The sequence below is a fragment of the Camelina sativa genome, chromosome 4 (genome assembly GCF_030686135.1).
Source record: "Camelina sativa cultivar CO46 ecotype springtype chromosome 4, ASM3068613v1".
In the NCBI taxonomy this organism is placed as follows: domain Eukaryota; kingdom Viridiplantae; phylum Streptophyta; class Magnoliopsida; order Brassicales; family Brassicaceae; genus Camelina; species Camelina sativa.
In genome coordinates this window covers 24,219,562-24,241,310 of record NC_141883.1, presented here as the reverse complement: position 1 = coordinate 24,241,310, position 21,749 = coordinate 24,219,562, and the positions used below count along the sequence as shown (strand labels likewise).

At 36.2% G+C, this 21,749-nt stretch overlaps 3 protein-coding genes and 2 pseudogenes across 7 annotated transcripts; 3 read left to right on the top strand and 2 right to left on the bottom strand.

Moving 5' to 3' along the window:
* Nucleotides 1–255: 255 nt before the first annotated feature.
* Nucleotides 256–3,534, bottom strand: LOC104781441 (ultraviolet-B receptor UVR8-like). 2 transcript variants are annotated; one of them, XR_015597505.1, is made up of 10 exons: nucleotides 3,158–3,534; nucleotides 2,952–3,025; nucleotides 2,736–2,820; nucleotides 2,533–2,646; nucleotides 2,188–2,424; nucleotides 1,813–2,043; nucleotides 1,438–1,481; nucleotides 943–1,357; nucleotides 712–846; nucleotides 256–614 (listed from the first exon to the last, which is right to left on the bottom strand). XR_015597505.1 is itself a non-coding variant. In XM_010506115.3 (10 exons), exons 1-10 carry the CDS (start codon nucleotides 3,417–3,419, stop codon nucleotides 492–494), a joined length of 1,488 nt encoding a protein of 495 aa, XP_010504417.2. In that variant the 5' UTR covers nucleotides 3,420–3,520; the 3' UTR covers nucleotides 256–491. The 2 variants fall into 2 exon arrangements, 1 of the variants encoding a protein (XP_010504417.2); XM_010506115.3 differs by having other exon boundaries at nucleotides 943–1,125; nucleotides 3,158–3,520.
* A 6,456-nt stretch (nucleotides 3,535–9,990) lies between these two features.
* LOC104781440 (AT-hook motif nuclear-localized protein 15) lies at nucleotides 9,991–12,050 on the top strand. Of its 3 annotated transcripts, none has more exons than XM_010506114.3 (2): nucleotides 9,991–10,101; nucleotides 10,555–12,050. In XM_010506114.3, exon 2 carries the CDS (start codon nucleotides 10,800–10,802, stop codon nucleotides 11,742–11,744), a length of 945 nt encoding a protein of 314 aa, XP_010504416.2. In that variant the 5' UTR covers nucleotides 9,991–10,101; nucleotides 10,555–10,799; the 3' UTR covers nucleotides 11,745–12,050. The 3 variants fall into 3 exon arrangements, with proteins under 3 accessions (XP_010504416.2, XP_087367612.1, XP_010504415.2); XM_087511486.1 differs by having other exon boundaries at nucleotides 10,059–10,195; XM_010506113.3 differs by lacking the exon at nucleotides 9,991–10,101 and adding an exon at nucleotides 10,162–10,375.
* Nucleotides 12,051–15,209: 3,159 nt separating this feature from the next.
* Nucleotides 15,210–17,348, top strand: LOC104784087 (L-type lectin-domain containing receptor kinase S.4 pseudogene; annotated as a pseudogene).
* Nucleotides 17,349–17,381: 33 nt separating this feature from the next.
* LOC104699145 (uncharacterized) lies at nucleotides 17,382–19,194 on the bottom strand. Its single transcript, XM_019246540.2, has 4 exons — nucleotides 18,691–19,194; nucleotides 18,337–18,604; nucleotides 18,109–18,248; nucleotides 17,382–18,012 (listed from the first exon to the last, which is right to left on the bottom strand). The coding sequence occupies exons 1-4, from the start codon at nucleotides 18,919–18,921 to the stop codon at nucleotides 17,944–17,946; spliced, it is 708 nt and encodes a 235-aa protein (XP_019102085.2). The 5' UTR covers nucleotides 18,922–19,194; the 3' UTR covers nucleotides 17,382–17,943.
* A 772-nt stretch (nucleotides 19,195–19,966) lies between these two features.
* LOC104781438 (aspartic proteinase PCS1 pseudogene) lies at nucleotides 19,967–21,684 on the top strand (annotated as a pseudogene). Its single transcript, XR_015597504.1, has one exon. The product of XR_015597504.1 is annotated as an aspartic proteinase PCS1 pseudogene (transcript).
* The last annotated feature ends 65 nt before the right edge of the window (nucleotides 21,685–21,749 follow it).

Below are 21,749 nucleotides of genomic sequence, written 5' to 3'. Positions count from 1 at the left end.
CCACGCGTTCGAGGAAACGGACTAGGGTAAAGAGAAGAAAAAGTCTTTCATTACCTTATTCGAGATGTCACAGGATCGTTGCTGAACTAAGCCCTAAGCCGAAGAGACGATGTTTGGGATACTTAAGAGATCTTACTGATTCTGTGTATATAGCTCTTTAATTTTGGTATAACAGACGTTACAAAAAGGGAAAAACTGTAATGAATTCATGAATTCAAGATTTGTGAACATATATGATATTTATCTCTATAAAGATTTCTTAATGAAGCAAATGAATTAACGAAAGGAAACTTTACATAATTGATAGAACAAAAAGAAGTTCACTGGATATTGGATAACAACTCAAGACTTACATTGCATACAAATGCTGCTGGTGTATGTACAGTGGTATACCTCTAACGTGTATATTAAAAAAAAAAAGGGTCAACTAAAAAATCTGATCTTTTGCTCTAATAAACCCCTAACAAAAAATTGGAGTGTGTCAAGTCTGTTCAGAGAGAGGACTGGCCTAGAAGCAGAGTATGCCACCAACCGCATGCAATGTTTTTGGGGACACAATCTTTGATTCTAACCTCTGATGGAGCATTCCTGTCAATCACATCTCCTAGACCCAACTGTTTCAGACAAACAAACTATGTCGTCAGTAAAATCCACATTAAATGGAACCAAACAATTTCTAGAAGTAGCTCGATATGGTCTGCTTTTTATTACCTGCCCATATTTGTTCCATCCCCAGCAGAATACTCTCCCTTCATCTGCGATTACAGCGGTGTGACGCGCACCGCAGGAGATGGTTTTTACGTTTACCTCTTCCAAATTTGGAGCCTCCAATAATTTTGGAAGAGTCTGAAAATGCGGTTTTCAAGTTTAATGGCATGATCTTCAAAAACAATCAGCATTACTAAAAAGAGACAAGGAAACATATATAGTTCAAGATTCTACCTCAGCTTGATCACAACCAGTACCCAACTGTCCAAATTGGTTTCCACCAAACGAATACACATCCCCATCAGATGAAGCGCATATCGTGTGCCATAGACCTGCAGCCACTTCTTCTATTCTGATTCCCAACAAAGATGACACACATGTTGGACTTAGTTCATCATCTGTACTTCCTTGGCCACACTTAAGAGAGCAAAACAAAAATATCAATTACTTCCACATACACAACAGAAAGTGCAAATATTAGTTGGAGATGTATAGCAAGAGAGGTTTTAGATTATCTTTTGCAGCCTTATCTTAAATGCAGACTAGCATTTTCCCCTAGTTATATGTTTTGATATACGGTAGTATATAATATATTTTGACAAGCTTAGTTACACAATGATGATTAGATCTCCTCAACATGTGGGTTCAGCTGAAAGCAAAAATCTCAAGTCATTCAAGTTTCAAGCATATATGCTGTAAAATAGAAAGCCAAGGATCTGTCGAACTCACCTGTCCATAAAGCCCCCAACCAAATGTAAGGAGCGCTCCAGTATCTGTCCACAAAAAAAACTAGTTACAAATCCGTATTATATGCATGGCAAGTATCATGCTTCTGATAAATTCTCAGATAACATATGTCAAACTATTTTCAGGTTAAAGGATCGAGGATTCTTGGAGTCTGTTCATAGTTTTATAAAGGATTCAAAGCAACCTAACAAATGAACCTTAATCAAGGCACTGCAGAAATGAGATCAAATTTCGAAATCCTGATTACAGAGTATAAAGATTTGATTTAAGGTTGAAACAAGCTGTTTTCAGTAATGTGGATTTAAACACTAATACAGTAGATGACTAGCCACAAAAGCAATATAGTGAGAAAAATACCTGTAATCACAGAACTGTGTCGCCCTCCACATGCAATTTTTTTTACATAACTTCCAAGAACTCGACCGCATTGCACTTCTGAACTCATGTTTACACCAGAAACGGTGCCTTTTCCATAAGAAGAAGGCTCGATACATGGAATAGGATGAGGAGAGGAGACTAGGCGTACACGGGAGCCCAATCCAAGCTGTCCTTCTCCTCCATAACCCCAACCCCAAACTTGTCCAATATCTGGACTTTCATATAAATTAAGATGCATCAAGCGTTTATTATAGCACACCAGAAGCTCTTCAGACATACATTGACTGATTATTTCATAGCAAAATTACCCCATTCAGGATATAATGATTGGTGTAAGAAGCTGAAAAATTTCACCTGATAATGCTAGAGTATGACGTCCACCAGCAGCAACACTTACAATCCTAACACCTGGCGCTAACGATACAAGACAAGGCAATGCCGAGAGCTCGTTGTTATCAGACTGTAATGAATTCTCAGCAGCTTGCTTTGCTTGTGAAATCCGCCTTTTCTTCGTTGTTTCCCCTCCACCTCTAGCTTCACTCTGAGAAGACGTTCCACCACTAGACTTTTTCCCTTCAGAACTTGGACTCACTGCCAAAAAAAAAAAAAAGAAGCACCATCCTATCCTTCACATTCATCCTCAAAGTAAATAAATTTAGAGATCTCCCAATAGTAAAATAGACAAAAGGAGATGTTAACCTTGCTCTGCAGAGAACGATATGTTTCTTTCACACGAATCTCCCTCTACTTGACCGAACACTCTCCCTGTGGGTATACATTCCCTCCATCCCCATGTATAAACTTCTTGATTCTCTATATCCAAAGGGAATAGTTCAACAAACAAAAAAAAAATCAATAAAGTAATGAACTTTAAAAACAGATGATAATGGAAAAATGCAGACCTGTGACTGCAACACAATGAGCCCATCCAGCCTGAGCTTTCTGTACACAAACCTCAGGAGGAAGAGGAAAAGGCTCTGGAGTTTCCTAATAAATTACAAAATCCAACTAAAATTCATAAAGTAGATAACTCAATTTTAGTATCCTCTGTACCATAGATTTCTCACAAACAAATGAACACAATGCAGAAGAAGAAAGATAAAGAGAATCTCTCTAACCCCGTGCTTCCCAGATGTCACATAGCTTTGACCTAAATCATCAGTCGAACCCCATGTAATCAGCTTCCCTGACTCTGATTAACATAAGCAAAAAAAAAAAAAAAAACATATCACTCAACTCAGAATTGCTCATTATTTCAATTAAAAGATTCAATACATTGTAAAAATTGAATTCGCAAACTGATTGAAAATTCATTCGGAAAAACCTGCAGTAGCCATTGCGAAACCGCAACCACCGCCGGAGACATCTTTCCAAGAGCTTCCAACTGCCGGTGGGATCTTGACTTCGACGGGTGACATCAGAGGAGAACGTTGCGGAGAAGCTCCGGGTAAGTAACCCCACATGTACACTAGTCTTTTACCAGCTACTACTACTACTACTTGCTCGTCCTCCTCCTCTTCCTTCTTTGGTGCTGCGGCGGCGCTAGGTCCTCCACCAGTCTCCAGTTTTGCCCCCTCGCCATTCATAATTTTACAAATCAAAAACACTCTGACGAATGAAAGAAAGCTGAAACGAAACGACGAATGAGAGATTAGAAATATCAGTCTTCACAGAGAAGTTGACGTGTATATATATATGTATATGTATAGGTTGATAGGCTCCTTTTAATTTAAACCTATCTAGTTTAGAATCTTCGATTTAACCCCTAAATTTAGTTTACTATCGTAAAGACCCCCAATCTATAGTTTAATCGAATGCTCAATAATAATCCATTTACCCATATGTGTAAAAAAAATCAATTCAGCTACTGTCTTGGAATATTTTTACAGCAGCATTGTCGAAAACAAATTGAGTTTATTCTTCACAAGTATATATATCGTCTCAAAGCTATAATAAAATCACTTTAGTAATTACAATTTTCTTAAGCAAGTTTGGTTTTATAATTAACCTTCTTGTTTCTCTCTTAAAAAATATTCTTTGTATCCAATATTCTTCTGAAATTCTAAATATATATATATTTTTTTTAATTCAAGTTTTATATTTAAAATGTCTAAAGAATATTTGTTGATTATAAGCTAGGAACATGAGTTTGCCAAAACAAAATTAAAAATAAATAAAGCTTAGTAACATGATTACACAAATTGTTCGGTGCATTTGTGGTTCCAAACATTTTCTTAAAAATGCCTTCAATAGGTCATCAAAGTCATGATTTCAACCTTTCAATATAGCACATACATATCAACAAATGTAATCATATGTCTCTTCACACTTAAAAAACCTTCAAGCCACATAGTCTTCAAATATTCTTTGATTTCTTTTATACATTTTCAATCATCATTAGCCCAACAAAAATCCGGTTTTCATGATAGGATTCATCCTCATATCTTTCAGTGATTAACGTTTTTATTTTCTGTTATGTGCTTGATTGATGATTAAATCAAAATTTGTAAAAATATATATTATACACTAGATGTAAGTATACATAAATCAAAATCATTTAGTACGAGAGGGAAATCATATTCGATTTCTAAGAGTTGTTACTTTGGTGAGAACCAGATCCTTCACAAACTCAGTAGTTTTTTGGTAATCTCTCTTAATGACTATAAAAAGGTAATTTAAAAGATAAATTAAAACATTGTAATAACTAAAAGGCTTATGTATTTACAAGTAATATTATATATAAATCATTGAGAGGAGGATAAGCAAACTGGAATTTGTATTCAATGTTTGTCACAAATGTGAAGAGACATATAAATGTAATCATATGTCTCTTTTAATTATATAGATATGCCACTTTTGCACCATGTTAAGCTGATGGCAATATTTTTAACTAAGAAAAAAATCCACATGTTACCAAGTATAAGTTATGAACTTTACAAATTATCTGAGTCATATAATTTGTAATAGTGTCAAACAATCCATTAACATCTTCATTTATTGTAATTCATGTGAAATCATGTATATTGTTAATATATAATTTCAATTAGTATCATTAATCTTTTAAACATTATTTAATTAATGCAACATAATATTTTATAGTAGAAATGATTATAATTAACTGAAAAAGTTAAGATTTTCTATACCATGATCATAATTTGGAATTGTCACAACTTTTATTTTTCCCAAAAAGTTCATTTTATATTGAGACAACTTGTTGTTGGGTTTTGGTGGATAAACATTTGAAATATCTTCATCAAAAATAAAAGGAAAAGATATGAAATATCTTGGGAAAAATGTCAGCCAAGTAAAATATTCTTTGGAATATATATGCGATATATGTTGTAAGCCAAGTAAATATCTCCTTGGAGTATGTGGACCAAAGTCTTTTACATGATGAAATCCATTTTTGTTAAAACGTTATCTACAAATATATTTCCCAAATTAGGTCTTCCCTTTAGAAAGTGTTTTAGACACCGACCTTGATTTGTATTGATGAATAATGATGGATAAGGAAAGAACAAAGGAGAGTTGGTTTGAAACAACAGGGGTGAGTTGCTAAAGTAGCAATAACTTCGGGGTTGGTTCCAAAATAACGCGTTAAACGTATCATTATTTGGAAAACGAGAGTAGCCACGTAGGATAAATCACGTGGGGGTGAACACATAGGTGGCGGGACACGAACCACTAGTTTTTATGACGGAATCTAAGCCAAGAGTTTGTGACGAAGTTTCTGGAAGCAGTAGTGTGGTCATGGTCCATAACATACGTCGGCCAAATTAGCTAGTGGGGCTTGGTTAATTATTGTGATGACACGTTGCAGGCTTTGAGACGATGAATCCTTCTTGAAGCCAAGTGACTCACCATGTGGGACCTTAAAAGAACCTGATCCTAGCCATCACTCCTTGTCTTTTTTTTTTTTTTTCTCTTTTCTTTTAGTAGTGCTCTCTTTTGGTTTGGTAACGTGGAAGGGGTTTGTGAAGAACATATAATCCAATACGTGAAAAACAATATTGTCCTGATATAGTTAAGATATTATTTACAGAATTGAGACTCCAAGTTTTTGACATTCTGTTTTTTTTTTTCACTCCATCCGTAAGTGCGAGTGATTGGAGTAATCAAATAGTTAAAAATCACAATTATGTGATTATCCACATGTTCATGCGTTTACCAATGGCCATGAAGAAGGTAAACAAACCAGTCCGTGTGACAAAAAAAAACTCACACATTAGGTGTGTAATTAAAACTATCTCTTTCAACATCTCTATATAATAATATAAGTAAGCCTCAAGAACATATATAACCCATGCCTATTTCCACATCCGAAGCACAAGACAACAACAAAACAGAGGATTTTTTTGATATAATAATTAATATTATACAGTATACAGTATATATATATATATATGGATCTGGATAATGGCAAGAAGAACAGTGAAGCGAGTGTGTTTCGGATGCCTCTCCATTACCCAAGATACTCTAAAGAAGATTACCAAGACATGCCAGAGTGGAAGCTCGACAGGGTTTTAGCAGATTACGGTTTGTCTACTTACGGTGACTTGGCTCACAAGCGAGACTTTGCTATTGGAGCTTTTCTCTGGATTTCAACTCGTAATCCAAAGCTTTATCAAGACAAGGCCATTAACTCCAAACTGAAGAAAGCTACAAAATCAGCTCATGCGTAAGGTTTTTACTACTACTACCTAAGTTTGGTGTTGCAATAAAAAGTCTATGTTAATGCTTATAAAAATGATGTAATAAAGAAACATGTAAATCAGGAGTTTCGTATAGCAATGTTTGGGAGCGGTTAAAATAACAAGAGTCAGAGATGTAAATGGTAGTTGTCTGCCTTGTGAAAACAATTTCAAAATCTTATATCTTCATTCTCACTCGCCAGTTCGCTTCTGCTACAAATATAGACTTTGGACTTAGAAAATTGCTCTTGAACAAACCAAAGCAGAGAACTAGTTGAGGGTGTGGCAACAGAACCACAAGGGCTGGTCTTGAGATTCTCTAAACTATAACTTTTAGGATTTGAGACTAGAATTATACATCAAACTTTGAGACAAAATCTCTTAAAGATGCATTAGAACGATTGCTAGTTGGTTTAATTTTCTTCAATGTAACCAGTTCAAGACTAATTAATTCTCCTTATCTGTTTGCAAACTTTTTTATTAAAAAGGGGACAAAATGTTTTGGGTTTGAGATAAACCTTAGGGCCCAAAAAGCAGCGCATACTCTACCAAACCCCACCAATGGATTTTGTTTTTTTTTTTGGCAACAAGAAACCCATCAATGAATTAAAGAAAAGTTTTTATTAAAAAAAAACCCTTTATTTACGAAACGAAGCTGATCTCTTTTAGCTTATTCATTCATTTATCTTGAACACCACACTAACAAGAAATTATCGTCTCCTATTTTTTGTTAACGAATTTAAATGAAATATAAAATAGTTTCTTGTTAGTTGGAGTATTATGTAATACTATATAGTTAAAAAAGTTTGTTGGAGCAAATCTTTCCGAATCAGTATATATAGTTTTGCATTGATCGTTGCATTCTGCAATATTAAGTGAAGACACAATTATATGAGATAAATCTTGTACGCTTGGTTAGTGCTGACTTCAGTTTCAATTTGGGTGGGACTGTGGGAGTATAGGAGCAACGATGTTTTTGTCCATGCTGTAAGATGATGAAAAGACGAAGATATTTGGTACTCCTCTCTCTTTTCAAAGGTAATATTATCGCAAAAATGCTATTTAGACATAATTTATCAAATTCTGCATATTATATACACTGAAAGGTACTTATCGGTAGGGTTGGTTGCACACTATTACGTGTTATCGAAGACTTGTTAGTTATTTGCTTATTTTTGTGTTCATCTTGAAGAAAGCATACTCGATCGTACAGTTATAACTTATGGTCTTCCTTCAATTCTACTAATGATGATTGAAGTTGAAAGAACACCGGAATAAGTGAAACAGAATATAGAGAAGATATATATAGCATCTGAAGTGTGAACAAGTAGTTAATTACAATTTGACAACGAAACCTGATAATTTTAAAGTCTAATGATGACATTGATTGGTGTTGAACTTCTAAACGACAACGACATGTTACTATTTTGTGTAGATGATTTCTGAATTCCGACTAATGGTATTGATTATTGAAGAACAATGATATTACTGCTCAAGAGGTTTACTGTTAAGATTCCCAAATATCACCGACTAATGGTATTGATCATTGAAGAACAATGATACCCTTGGTTGGGTTTTGATAATCGAACATTATATTTTTGCTTCTATTTTTCATTTGGTAGTATATTTTCAGTGTACAGAGTTGAAACTTTCTACCATGCTCCATGCATATGTCGTTTTATTTAAAACTGGTGAGGAAGGTTATACATAAATGATAGACATATAGAGGTAGGTAATATAAATTAAATACAAGATGAATATAAAAGGCGACAAAAAAAGACATTAAATACAAATGGTATAATGTAACGTTCCGTTCTAGTGGCCATTGGGGCCGGTGGTGTCCTCCTTTTCTTGATTCACTTCATTAAAGAAGTGAGACCACCAAATTCAATATTTCAAGAATTATTATTGTTCCTTTTTTGACATCAGACATCATAAATTATTTTTATAACTGGATATGGTCGTATGGTCTGGTCAAACAAAATTGTACTATATACAATGAACTATAAAATTCCAATTTCTCAAGCGGGAAATGAAAATTTCAAGATGGTGTGATAATATCAAATTTATTTAATATCAAATCGTCGTCATCCCTCCTCAAATTCAATGTCTCAATAGCATATATTTTTCTTTCTTTCTGGAAATTGGGGTTATCCTTTAGCATTCAATAACAGATTAGTCAAATGTCACACTCTCTCTCTTGCTAGGCCTGGACAAATAAACCGAATTGGAAAAATCGATCCGAACCTGACCCGAAAATACTCAAACCCGACCCAAACCAATTCTGTCTAAATAATCAATAGGTTTTCATTTTCAAATAATCACAGGTATCGGATATTACCCGAACCGAACCCGAAGAACCGAATATATTTATACCCGAGAACAATTCTACACGATATCACACTATCACATATGATTTGATTTCATAAAACCGTTTGCCTTAATCTCCCTCTTCGAATCTTTGCGAATTGTTTTGCGAGACATGATATGCTCAATTTCATTTGTTTAAGATTTCATGGTATGCTCAGTTTCATTTGTTTAAGATTTAGTTCATTTTTTCTTGTTGAATTTGTTAAATTATACAACTGGTTGTACAATTATATTTCAGATTTTTCGGGTTTTATGGATACATTTCAGATTTTTGTGGGTACTTTGGATATGTTCGAGTAGGTACTATCCATAACCGAATATATTTTGGATACATTACAGGTTTCTTAAAGTCAATATCCAAATAATCGGAACCTGATAGGAACCGAACCTAAACCCAACCCGAAATTATATGAACACCTGTTCGGATCCTATATTATTAAACCCGAAAAACCCGAATCCGAATTACTCGATCCAAACATCCACATGCCTATGCCTACTCTTGCATATTATCCAAAACCATATGGGATTGAATTACAAATGAATTAAAGACCTTAATTGGACCTTACAATATTTATTTCCATTTATAGTAACCATAATTAAACGTTACCACCTTTTTTTTTTTTTTCATCTATAGCTTTTTTCTTTCTTTATTCGCCATTGCTCTATAGCTAGCTATTTCATAAATGATAAAATCATACGTATAAACGCTAGTGGTTATAATTGATGAAACTCGAAAACAAGATAATTTAGCGTAAGTTGACAATGTTTATATACAGTATACACTATAGGTCTCTAGCTACCTAAGTTAAAGGTCTCTGTCTTTTAGATTTTCCTCGAGTCAACTTTTTATTTTTGGGTTTCTAAGTTGATTTTTTATTTCACTCACTATTATCAAACCAAAAAAAAAAAAAAAAAGAAGACAACTTGGTTAACCATATCAGAACCAAGAAATTGACAACTGATGTAAGAAGGGGGGGGGGGGGGGGGGTGGGGTAGTAAAGTAATTGCAGAGCGGGTCCACAAAAGTGAGCAATAGAAGAGACAGGCGTCTAGAGAAGCTCGCTCAAACTTTTGCACGAACACCTAAAAGTTCAATGGTCCAAAAGGACGGCTCTGGTCGAGAGAGAGATAGAAGAAGAAGAAGAGAAGAGAGAGGACCGCTTCAGAGACCCGTTATCACGAAAGATCAAATCATAATCCCCTTATCGTACGCCTCCCATCAGAGTCCTTTTTTATTTATTTTAACGTACGCACACACGCTCCCAATATATTTTCCCCAAAGTACAAAGTAGAAAGAGACGGTAATAAGACTTCTCACACGACTTTCAAAGTACAAAAATCTCTGCCTGAAAATTTTAAAACCTTTTGTTTTGTTTGGTCTCTCTCTCTTCCTCTCTTCTCCTTGTTTTTTTATTTTAACTATTTTCTTCTCAGCAAAAAAAGAAAAAAACAGACAAAGAAACTTCCTTTTTGTGATAAAGGTAATATTTTTATTCCATGGGAATATAAAAGTTAAGATTTTTTGGGTTTCTTTTTTTCTGTTTTTCCTTATTTGATCTTTGCTCTCTTAGCTTTTAGGAATTTTTCTAATTTGCGTTTTCTTCTTGTTCTTGATCTGATTCTATTTTCTTTTCCCTCTCTCTCTCTCTCTCTCTCTCAGGTATGATGATAGCAAACAAATGATACACCCATGTCTTCTGTGTCTGCTTCATGCAACATGTTGGTTTGGATTTGGTTAATCTAAAGTTCTCTCTTTTTTTAAAGATAAGGTTTTCGGATTCTCTTCCTGTTTGTAATAGTTTCTTGTCGGAGAGCCCATCAACCCAAAACCAAAAAAGAAGAAGAAAAGAAAAAAAAAAGTTTTATTTCTAATTTTTTTACTGGAGAAGAAAAGGAAAAAAATCAATGGCGAATCCTTGGTGGGTTGGGAATGTTGCAATCGGTGGAGTTGAGAGTCCAGTGACTTCATCAGCTCCTTCTTTACACCACAGAAACAGTAACAACAACAACACACCGACTATGACCCGTTCGGATCCAAGATTGGACCATGACTTCACCAGTGGAAGCCCTAATAATACTCAGACTCAGAGCCAAGAAGAGCAGACCAGCCGTGACGAGCAACCGGCTGTTGATCCTGGATCTGGATCCGGTTCTACGGGTCGGCGTCCTAGAGGTAGACCTCCTGGTTCCAAGAACAAACCAAAGAGTCCGGTCGTTGTCACCAAAGAAAGCCCTAACTCTCTTCAGAGCCATGTTCTTGAGATCGCTACTGGCGCTGACGTGGCGGAAAGCTTAAACGCCTTTGCTCGTAGACGCGGCCGTGGTGTTTCTGTGCTGAGCGGTAGTGGTTTGGTCACTAATGTTACTCTGCGTCAGCCTGCTGCGTCTGGTGGAGTTGTGAGCTTGCGTGGTCAGTTTGAGATCTTGTCTATGTGTGGTGCTTTTCTTCCTACTTCTGGTTCTCCTGCTGCAGCCGCTGGTCTAACTATTTACTTAGCTGGAGCTCAAGGTCAAGTCGTGGGAGGAGGTGTTGCTGGCCCGCTTATCGCCTCTGGACCTGTTATTGTGATAGCTGCTACGTTTTGCAATGCCACTTACGAGAGGTTACCGATTGAAGATGAACAACAACAACAACAACAACAACAAGAGCAGCAACTACAGCTAGAAGATGTGAAGAAGCAGAAGGTGAAGGAGGATGATGATAACGAGAGTGGGAATGATGGAAACGAAGGACCGATGCAGCCTCCCATGTATAATATGCCTCCTAATTTTATGCCTAATGGTCACCAAATGGCTCAACACGACGTGTTTTGGGGTGCTGCTACGCCTCGTGCTCCTCCTTCATATTGATGATAGTTTAGTTAGGCGGTGGTGGTGGTTGGGTTGGCACGTTTGGAAGGATGATTATATTTTCCGTTAGGATGGTTAGGCTTTTGTTTATTAAAGCTATCAAGTATCTTTTTTTCACGGGTGGTCGGACTTTTAGCTAGTGTTTGTTGGTTTGTTTTGTGACGGCTATTACTGGTTTTTCTGACTTGACTATTTTGATCGCGGATAGCTTTGTATGAAGGTGAAATTGATTGTAGAATCGTCTTTAAAATTTGATGTTGGAAAAACCAAAGCAAATGGTGTGTGCAATGGAAGCAATTACGACTATCATTCCCTTCTTTAATGTTGTTGGTAAGTCTGTGTGATTCTTTTCTATATCTTGCTGTTTGTTAATCGCTTATCTTTGCTCTCCAAACTCTTACCTGTTGAGGCTGATTATATTAAGCTTAGTTTACGTACTTGGCTCTATTACTTTAGTTTTTTCTTGAGCTTGTAATACGGTTAAGTGTTATCAAGGGAGGGTTTCACTTGCAGATAGATATCCATGCTTATGTGTTGCATCTAGAGAGTAGATATGCTTCATTATGAATCTTAAGTGCTTTTGACATAAGATTAGAGCATACAAATCGGGTTATTGCTTTAATTGCGGGTAGTTAATGTTTATGAAGTTTTATGTGTGTGGATGTGGATATACTTTTTTCGCATATTCATGTTGTGTTTACTTTTCTAGTCAGAGTTGTTTGTTAGCTGATGGATTTCAACAAAGTTTCATTTCTTTGGTTTTATGGTTTTGGTCCCAAAAAAGCATATGATTGATCAGAATTGTATCTTTACCCAAAATGTTTGGGTCTTTGGCATTGTCTTTAGTCTTAACTATTCCTTTTATGTATATAAAAAAACATGAGTACGGAAGATTTGGTCCCAACAAGACTAAACTCCGTAGCAATTTTGTATTTTAACGGCTAAAATACAAAGTTGTAACCATTTAACTTCTTAGATAATGTTTTTGAGTACGGCTTAGAACATAATATTTTATCATGCAAATTGTGAAATGTGTTTCTTGTATTTATATGAAAAACGCATTTTCACATCTGAATGATGTGCAGTGATGGCAGCCAATACTAAATGGATGTGTGAAGTGTTAAAACATTGATCTAAATTTGTATTTCTCTGGTCACCTTAATATTATAGTACTAATATGATCGATCACGCACAGTGCAAAGGATTGAAGGTTGAGTAGTGTAAACTAAATTTTTGTACTTCTTGCATACAGTAATAAGCAAAACCGAGTGCTACATTTGTGGTTCAGTTCTAAGAAACACATGTATATTGGATTAGAGCCAAACTGCTTGGATTTTGGTTTGATTAGAAAATGATGTGGTTAATTCGGTTTATAACTCTTTTGTTCGGATTTAGCTTCTGATTTTGGCCAATACAGTCAGAAGTTTACTGAGCCAATTTCGAGTTCGACCGACACAAATCTCTACTTTTTAACGTACAGTATGTGCGTTTCTTTTTCAGTCATGCAATAATATTCACGTTTGACGTTTGATAATGCTAATTGCTAAATTACATATTTTTCTTACAACATCCATTTAATTTCATATTTTCACGACAGTGATACACCTAAAATGTAACTAGATATGAAAATTATGAATAAACATAATAATTATATTTGGCATGTTTCTACTATTTATTATTCGTCGTTATTCCATCATTTTACTATTTCATTTTCAGTGATCACCAGTCACCACAATCAACGTGAATCGTGTTCCATTTTCGATAGTTATATTAACTTTTAACTGCTTTTATTCAACAAACACATTTTTCTTGAAGGGCCTTTATCTTTAATTTAGCTGTTAATCTGTCCAAAACGTAGACTAAATTATCCCATCTTTTTGTTATTTTCAATATCTTCTCTAACTGATTAATTGACTTCTTTTTCCCTATCCAAGAACAATTCTTCTTACTTCATCTTTCTGAAAGGTAACTTCTTCCAATCTAATAATTTTCAATGTCAAGTGGGTCATTTACACGATTCACACTACATGAAAACCCGCGTCATGACGATACTTTAGAATATTTAATTGATGGATTTTTATCGAATGGGTGAAAGTATATAAAGTTATTTTCTTGGTTTTAGTTTTAGTACTTTGGCCAAGACATCGTCATCGGTGCCGGACCACGTTACTGGAATAGTGTCCAGACTGTATGCTTTCTAGTTACCCGACAACATTGTGTGCGTATAGTTTAGTTCTATACTTCTATTGCATACGTTGGCTATAAGGATATAATTTCTCACAACATAGTTACTAATTTAGAACTATTAAAAAGAAAAGGACTGACTGAAGGATATATTTTTCTGATATGAGGGTGTTTTACGGTCATTTAGTCCTTGATGTTTGACTCGTAAGCTTACTTAGGGAATTCAAACTACTTAAGAGATGAATTTGAAAGATCACTATTAATTATATATTTTTTTTTAAGTTCTAGATCGACGGATCGAATTGTATGGTATCTTTCCACCAATGAATACAAATAGTCTATTAATTTATGCTAATGGCTGTATAATATGTTGTATATTAAAGGAAAAATTGTTTTGCTTAGTCGATGAAAATAGTTTCAAGAAGTGTTTACATATTCAAAAAAAAATATAGTTTCAAGTGCATTTAAACAATTTTTGTAATGTGCTTTATTACCTTTACCGCTTTACGTATGCGTTCGTAATTTACTTAAAAACGCTATAACAAATAAAGTCATTCCATATGTATTATTTAGACTTTATATAGACTTTAAAAACTATCACACAATAATCTAATATTTTGAAAAAACCAAGATATGTACTTTAGTTTTATATAAATATATCGTCGTTAATTCAAGCTCAGCTGCTCAGCGCATAATATACATCATGTTGATTGGTGAGATTTAAAAAAAAAAATCCAAATTTTCAAGTCTAATAATAAAAACTTTTTAGGGGTCAGATTTTATTAAGAAATGTGGTCAGATGTCATTTAACCGTTAAACATCAGTTTAAAATCATGAAACATGGAACGAACCCCAATATCCTCTAGTAATACAGTTGTTGTATCCGTCAGAAGAAAAAATTAAGAAATTCACAAGTCAAAAATCTTAGATCGTTTATTTACGATTGATACGTACTTGCTCATCGATTAAACTAATCAATACCGACGATCTCGATTGATATGTAGTAACAACACATCGGAACCCAAAAGTAAATGGTACTAACCTCGTATAATCATATTTTAATGTTAGATTTGAATTCGATCACTGTTATTATAGCGTTTCATCTGTCTAGAAATAATTACATGTTCCTCAATCACCAACATCATTCTCAGCATCACATGCTTTCATAATCTTCACAATCTTCTTAACCTCTACTCCTACTAGATCGTATGTTAGAACTATAACCCTAATATCTTATTAACCATTAATATATATACTTCTCTCCCAAGAAAACAATTCTTGATGGCTCAGACGACCTTTGTTTTCGTCTGGTTACTACTCCTCTTCTTCTTCACACACTTAGTTTCATCTCTACCTCAAGACTTCTCCTTCGTTGGATTTAAAAAAGCCTCAGACAATCTAGTCATAACCGGAGTTGCAGAGATCGCGGACACTGGAGCCGTCAGGCTCACAACAGACACACAACGCGTGATCGGTCACGCTTTCTACTCCTTACCAATCCGGTTCAAGCCTATCGGTGTTAACCGAGCTCAGTCTTTCTCCACGTCTTTTGCAATCGCCATGGTTCCAGAGTTTGTTACTCTTGGAGGCCACGGACTTGCCTTCGCCATCGCTCCAAGTCCAGATCTCAAAGGTTCTCTTCCTAGCCAGTACTTAGGTCTTTTGAATTCAAGCAGAGTTAACTTCTCGAGCCACTTCTTCGCCGTGGAATTTGATACTGTCAAGGATTTGGAGTTTGAAGACATCAATGATAACCATGTTGGAATCGATATAAACAGTATGGAGTCAAGTACTTCGACTCCCGCTGGATACTTTCTTGCTAATTCAACCAAAAGAGAGCTTTTCCTGGACGGTGGCAGAGTGATTCAAGCTTGGATTGATTACGATTCAAACAAGAAAAGGTTAGATGTTAAGCTTTCTCCATTCTCGGAGAAACCAAAGTTGTCTCTTCTCTCTTACGATGTTGATCTGTCCTCTGTTTTGGGAGATGAAATGTATGTTGGCTTCTCTGCTTCTACCGGTTTGCTAGCTAGTTCTCATTACATCTTAGGTTGGAACTTTAACATGAGTGGAGAAGCATTGTCTCTGTGTTTGCCATCTCTCCCTCGGATTCCTAGTTCAATCAAGAAGAAGAAGAACACTGGTTTGATCCTTGGAGTATCTCTCATGTGTTCCCTTTTGATCATCGCGGTTCTTGTTGCTGCATCGGTGTTCATAGTAAAAAAGGCGAAAGATGAAGACAGAGTTGAAGAGTGGGAGCTTGATTTTGGTCCGCATAGATTCTGTTACAGAGAGCTCAAGAAAGCTACTAATGGTTTTGGGGACAAGGAGCTTCTCGGGTCTGGAGGATTTGGTAAAGTATACAAAGGAAAGCTTCCCGATTCAGAAGAGTATGTAGCCGTCAAGAGAATCTCTCACGAGTCAAGACAAGGTGTACGAGAGTTCATGTCAGAGGTCTCGAGCATTGGTCATCTCCGGCATAGGAATCTTGTTCAGTTGCTCGGTTGGTGTCGAAGGCGGGATGATTTGCTTCTTGTCTATGATTTCATGCCTAATGGAAGCTTAGACATGTACTTGTTCGACGAAAACCCTAAAGTTATCTTGACTTGGAAGCAAAGATTCAAAATCATCAAAGGGGTTGCTTCCGGTTTACTCTACCTACATGAAGGATGGGAACAAACAGTCATTCACCGAGACATTAAAGCCGCCAATGTTTTGTTAGACGGTGAAATGAACGGGCGGGTGGGAGATTTCGGTCTAGCTAAGTTATATGAGCATGGATCGAACCCAGGAACCACAAGAGTGGTTGGTACATTTGGTTACTTGGCACCAGAACTCACAAAATCCGGGAAACTGACAACAAGTACAGATGTTTATGCATTTGGAGCAGTTTTGTTAGAAGTAGCTTGCGGAAGAAGACCCATCGAAACAAGTGCCTTACCGGAAGAGCTTGTAATGGTTGATTGGGTTTGGTCAAGGTGGCAAAGCGGAGACATTAGAGATGTTGTAGACAGGAGACTCAACGGTGAGTTTGATGAAGAGGAAGTGGTTATGGTGATCAAATTAGGCCTTCTATGTTCAAACAATTCCCCCGAGGTTCGACCTACAATGAGACAAGTGGTTATGTATCTCGAAAAGCAGTTTCCGTCGCCTGAAGTTGTCCCTGCACCAGATTTCTTAGATGCAAATGATAGTATGTGTCTTGATGAGGGAAGTGGTAATGCTGGCGAGTTTGAGGATTTTGTGGATTCAGCTAGGTTTTATAGCGGGCCGAATGAAACAACTACTTCATCCATATTCTCCTTCTCCGGTAAAACTAGAACTGATCCAAGATAACGTTTTGGTAACATTTTCAAGCAAAATATTCTACAATGTAAACATGTAATCTGAATTATGTTAAAATGTAATATATTTTTATCATCTGCTGTTTTTCAAGTTAACTACTTTATGCTGTTTTTGTTTTTGGGATAGAATTCTTGCATTTAAGTTAAAAAGTTGCAAGATAGCTTACATTATAAGTTTTACAATATTTGCCCATATGTTGGAACAGATAATAAAGAAGCTACCATGAAGAAGAAAGCTGTAAAGCTTAAAATCAAAAAGAGCAAAACCGTAAACCATTGTATTCATTGATTTCTGAAAGGCAAAAAAAAAAAGCCTACTGACACAACAACAACACTAGCAATAAACCATCAGCGTAGGTGTTATAAGTTTTGTGAGTCTATGTTATTAAAATAAGAGAGTAACATGCCATTCTTTACCATAAAGTAGGGAAGCTCCACATCAGTACTGGTTTTTGAAGCAGAGTGGCTCGAGCTTTCAAGTGTGTCTTGAGGAGTAACATCAACATAGCGGAGAATGTCATTGAAGATAACAGAAGACCCTTTTTGACAACCTGCCACATAGAAATATTGCAAAAATTTCCTCTTTGTTTTGTCGTCTAGAGTCACGGAACCGCAAACCATGATAAACATTCTATCTTTAAAAGATCTGCAAATCTGATAGTCCACACTATTCAGTACAAAGTTAGAAGCTCTCTTATGCAGCATAAGTTATGCTCATTAGCGACCCTCTTGTTGATGGCCTGCACCAAAAAATTGTAAACTTATATTCCATCAAAAACTGTTTCAAAGTTTCTCTAGAAATACATTGGAATAGGATCCGAGCTTTTGCAACTTACATCAAGGCCTGGCATATCAACCATTGTTCTACCAGACGTCGAAGTCGGTCTGGTCGTAACACTTTCATTGACATACATCAAACCAACTTCTTCACGCATAGGTAACTCGTAGTAAACCTTGACAAATCCAGCTGCAAATTCTACGTACATATATAGTCACACCAAAACTAAGTTTTAATTTGTAACCTTTTATATATTGAATCAAACACAACTTATATAGCTATTTACCGGATTCAGGAACGGAAGGTATCGCTGGTAATGAGTCAACATAGCGGAGGATATCATTGACGATAGCATAAGACCTATCTTGACGACGTGCTAGATACAAAGATTGAACAAATCGCCTCCTCAGTTGTTTGTCTTTACAAGTCAAGAAACCAGTAACCATGGTAAACACACCATCTTCAGAACTAGGATTGCAACTCTGAGCGGCGAAACTCATCACATCGATCGAAGCACCTTCATAGTCGCAGGAAACTATTTGCTCCTGAATTGCCTACATATATAATCAAAGATCAACAATCTTTTTGTTTCAGCATCAAACAAACAAAAACAGAAACTAAGAGAAATTTTGTATTTTACCTCAGGCGATGTGAAAGACATCATTGTACCGTCGGGACCAGGTCTACTCATAACACTGTCGTCGGCATACCACATCATGTGAACTACGTCGGGATAGACTCCTAGGTTGAGGAAGTAAGATTGGAGAAAGCAATTGGCTAACGCTTCGGAAGTATTTAAATTCATGAAGTGATATTGAATAAAGCCATTCGCTGACAATACTGACGGATCAACTTCTTTCATGGAATCCATATGATCTGCACTAGGAAGCCGTAAGAAAAGTCGAAGAAGGTATACCAAAAAAAACAAACAAACCCTAGATATTAGATATATCAAAAATCTATCTCTCCGGAACAAACGTATCTCGTGAATTGTATTAAGTCTCTCTCTTGAGTCTTGATCAATCGCTGTTGATTGAGAAATTTAAGGAATCACTGGAGGCGGCAGTTGTGAGACGGTTTATAAATTTGGAAACCTACACGTTTCGATTCAACTTCTTTATTTATGGATCAGTTTTTTAATTATATTTAATATTTTTAAAATAAATTATTAAATCGAATTATATACGGAGGGTGAATTAGGATGAAAAAGAAACCTTCTTGAAAAAGATAGCTTTCTTGAATTCATGACAAGATATAGATGATCATCTTTTGGGGAATAATGTTTTATAGTCGAGTATTATGTTTACTTACTACTTACATGTAAATGAATACAACATATGAAAACATATTTTAATCGTCATATGTTCGATTAATTTTGTCAAAATTTTGTTGTGATGGTTAGTAACGGTATAGAGTATAGTATAGACTTAGATTATAAGTATGAAATACGTAGTGATGAAAGAATTTGAGCCGAGACAGAAACCCCTAAATTATAAGACGGATTCGTTTGTCGACCCAGTTTGAAATTTAGGTTGTTTTCTATGACTCCAAACAACGTTGGAATTGATTAGATATTCTTGTGTTGGTAATGCAACATTTGCCAAGATTGTAAAACAAAAAGTAGCAATCGAAGCAGTTACGTATATGTTTGTTTTTTTCCCTCAAAAACACTATATAATTATGGGGTTGAATACACAACACCTAGGTTGGTTGGTACCTAATCTTAAATTAATGAATAACCCAAACGTCTTGGCGATGTACATCTATTAATGAGAATTATCCAAATTTATCTAGACTAATTTCTTTGTTCTGTTTCCTTCAGAACAATCTTTTATAATTTATTAGGTAATTAATCTTTTATTGGTTATGTACTCTTTTATTAATGGTGACTCTAAGCATTACCAAGTTTTGGTTATTGGATTCATTATATTCTCCCTTTTCTGTAATTTCTTGTTATTGCATATACATTTTCTTGATTTCCTTTTGTTTTTTTAGGTCAATGATTTACATTCCTTATTAACAAGAAATTCCTTTTTCGTAAGATATTCACATAAACGTACATATGTAAATAATATAAGGACGAGCAAATCAAGATCGAAGAGAGACAAGGAGTAAACAAGATGTCTTCTTCATCGATTAGTCTCCAAATCATATTTTGGCTTCTAATAATTTCCCCTCTCGCTTTCTCCAGAATCCTTCATACAACAAACCAAACACTCATCTTCCCTCTAACAACCCAAAACACTTCTTCATCCTTACTCTTCGAACGAAGTCGTCTAGTTTCTTCTCCACCCATCAAGGTTCCTTTCACACACGATGTCACACTCACCGTCTCTCTCACCGCCGGTTCACCTCCTCAAACCATCAAGATGGTTCTCGACACCGGAAGCGAGCTCTCATGGCTAAAGTGCAAACAATCCACATCATCAACCTCCATATACAACCACGTGAAGTCATCTTCCTACTCTGCTATCCCATGTTCGTCTCCCGTTTGCACCATCCAAACCCAAGATTTCTCCCTTCCAGCCTCGTGTGACAAGAAGACTAATCTCTGCCACGTGGCTGCCTCCTACGCCGATGGTTCCTCCGTGGAGGGTAACCTCGCTCAAGATACGTTTACAATCGGCTCGTCGACGGGACGCGCTACGTCGTTCGGGTGCATTGACGTGATATCAAGCACGAGACCAGAGGAAGACGCTAAAACCACCGGTTTAATGGGAATGAATCGTGGCCGGTTATCGTTTGTTAACCAAATGGGTTTATCTAAATTCTCTTATTGTATATCCGGTTCTGACTCTACCGGTGTTTTGGTTCTCGGTGAATCGAGTTTCCCTTCGCTCCCACCTCTTAAATACACGCCTTTGGTTAATCTAACCGATCGGTTACCTTATACCGACCGGTTCGCGTATACGGTCAACTTCGAAGGGATTCGGGTCGGGTCAAAACTGCTACCCATCCCTAGATCCGATCTTATTCGTGGTCAATCCGGAACGGGTCAGACGATGTTGGATTCCGGTACACAGTTCACATTCCTGCGATCTCCGGTTTACAAAATCCTGAAAACCGAATTTACAGAACAAACCAAATCGGTTCTCACCGTTGACCCGAGTATCGTGTTTGAAGCCGGAATGGATCTCTGTTTCCGGGTCGGATCAACACAGCTTGATTTTTCAAAATTGCCTGCGGTGACGCTGATGTTCAACGGAGGCGCAGAGCTGACCGTGTCGGGTCAGAAGCTGTTGTACCCGGTACCCGGATCCGGATCGAAGAAGAAGTATTGCTTCACATTCGCCAACTCGGAACCTGCGGGTATTGAAGCGTTTATAATAGGGAACCATCATCAACAAAACGTGTGGGTTGAGTATGATCTTGCTCATAAAAAGATTGGTTTTGCTAATGACGTCAAGTGTGATCATGCGAGTCAACAACTTCTTGCATCGCGACGAGTTTGAATACTTTTGTTTTTAAAAAAAATTATATATGGGACATGCATGTTTCATTGGATTCTTAATTATACGTATTTTAAAAAGTTTTGTTTTCACTAATCATTTGTTAAACTTAAAACTCGGTTGTATTATCATTTTTTTCTTTCTCTATGGTTTGGTTTTAACTTTTAACAAAGAAGATTTGGTCATCAGAAGAGTACATTATATTACATAATTTAATTTTATTAAGAAATCTACATTTGGACTACTTGCT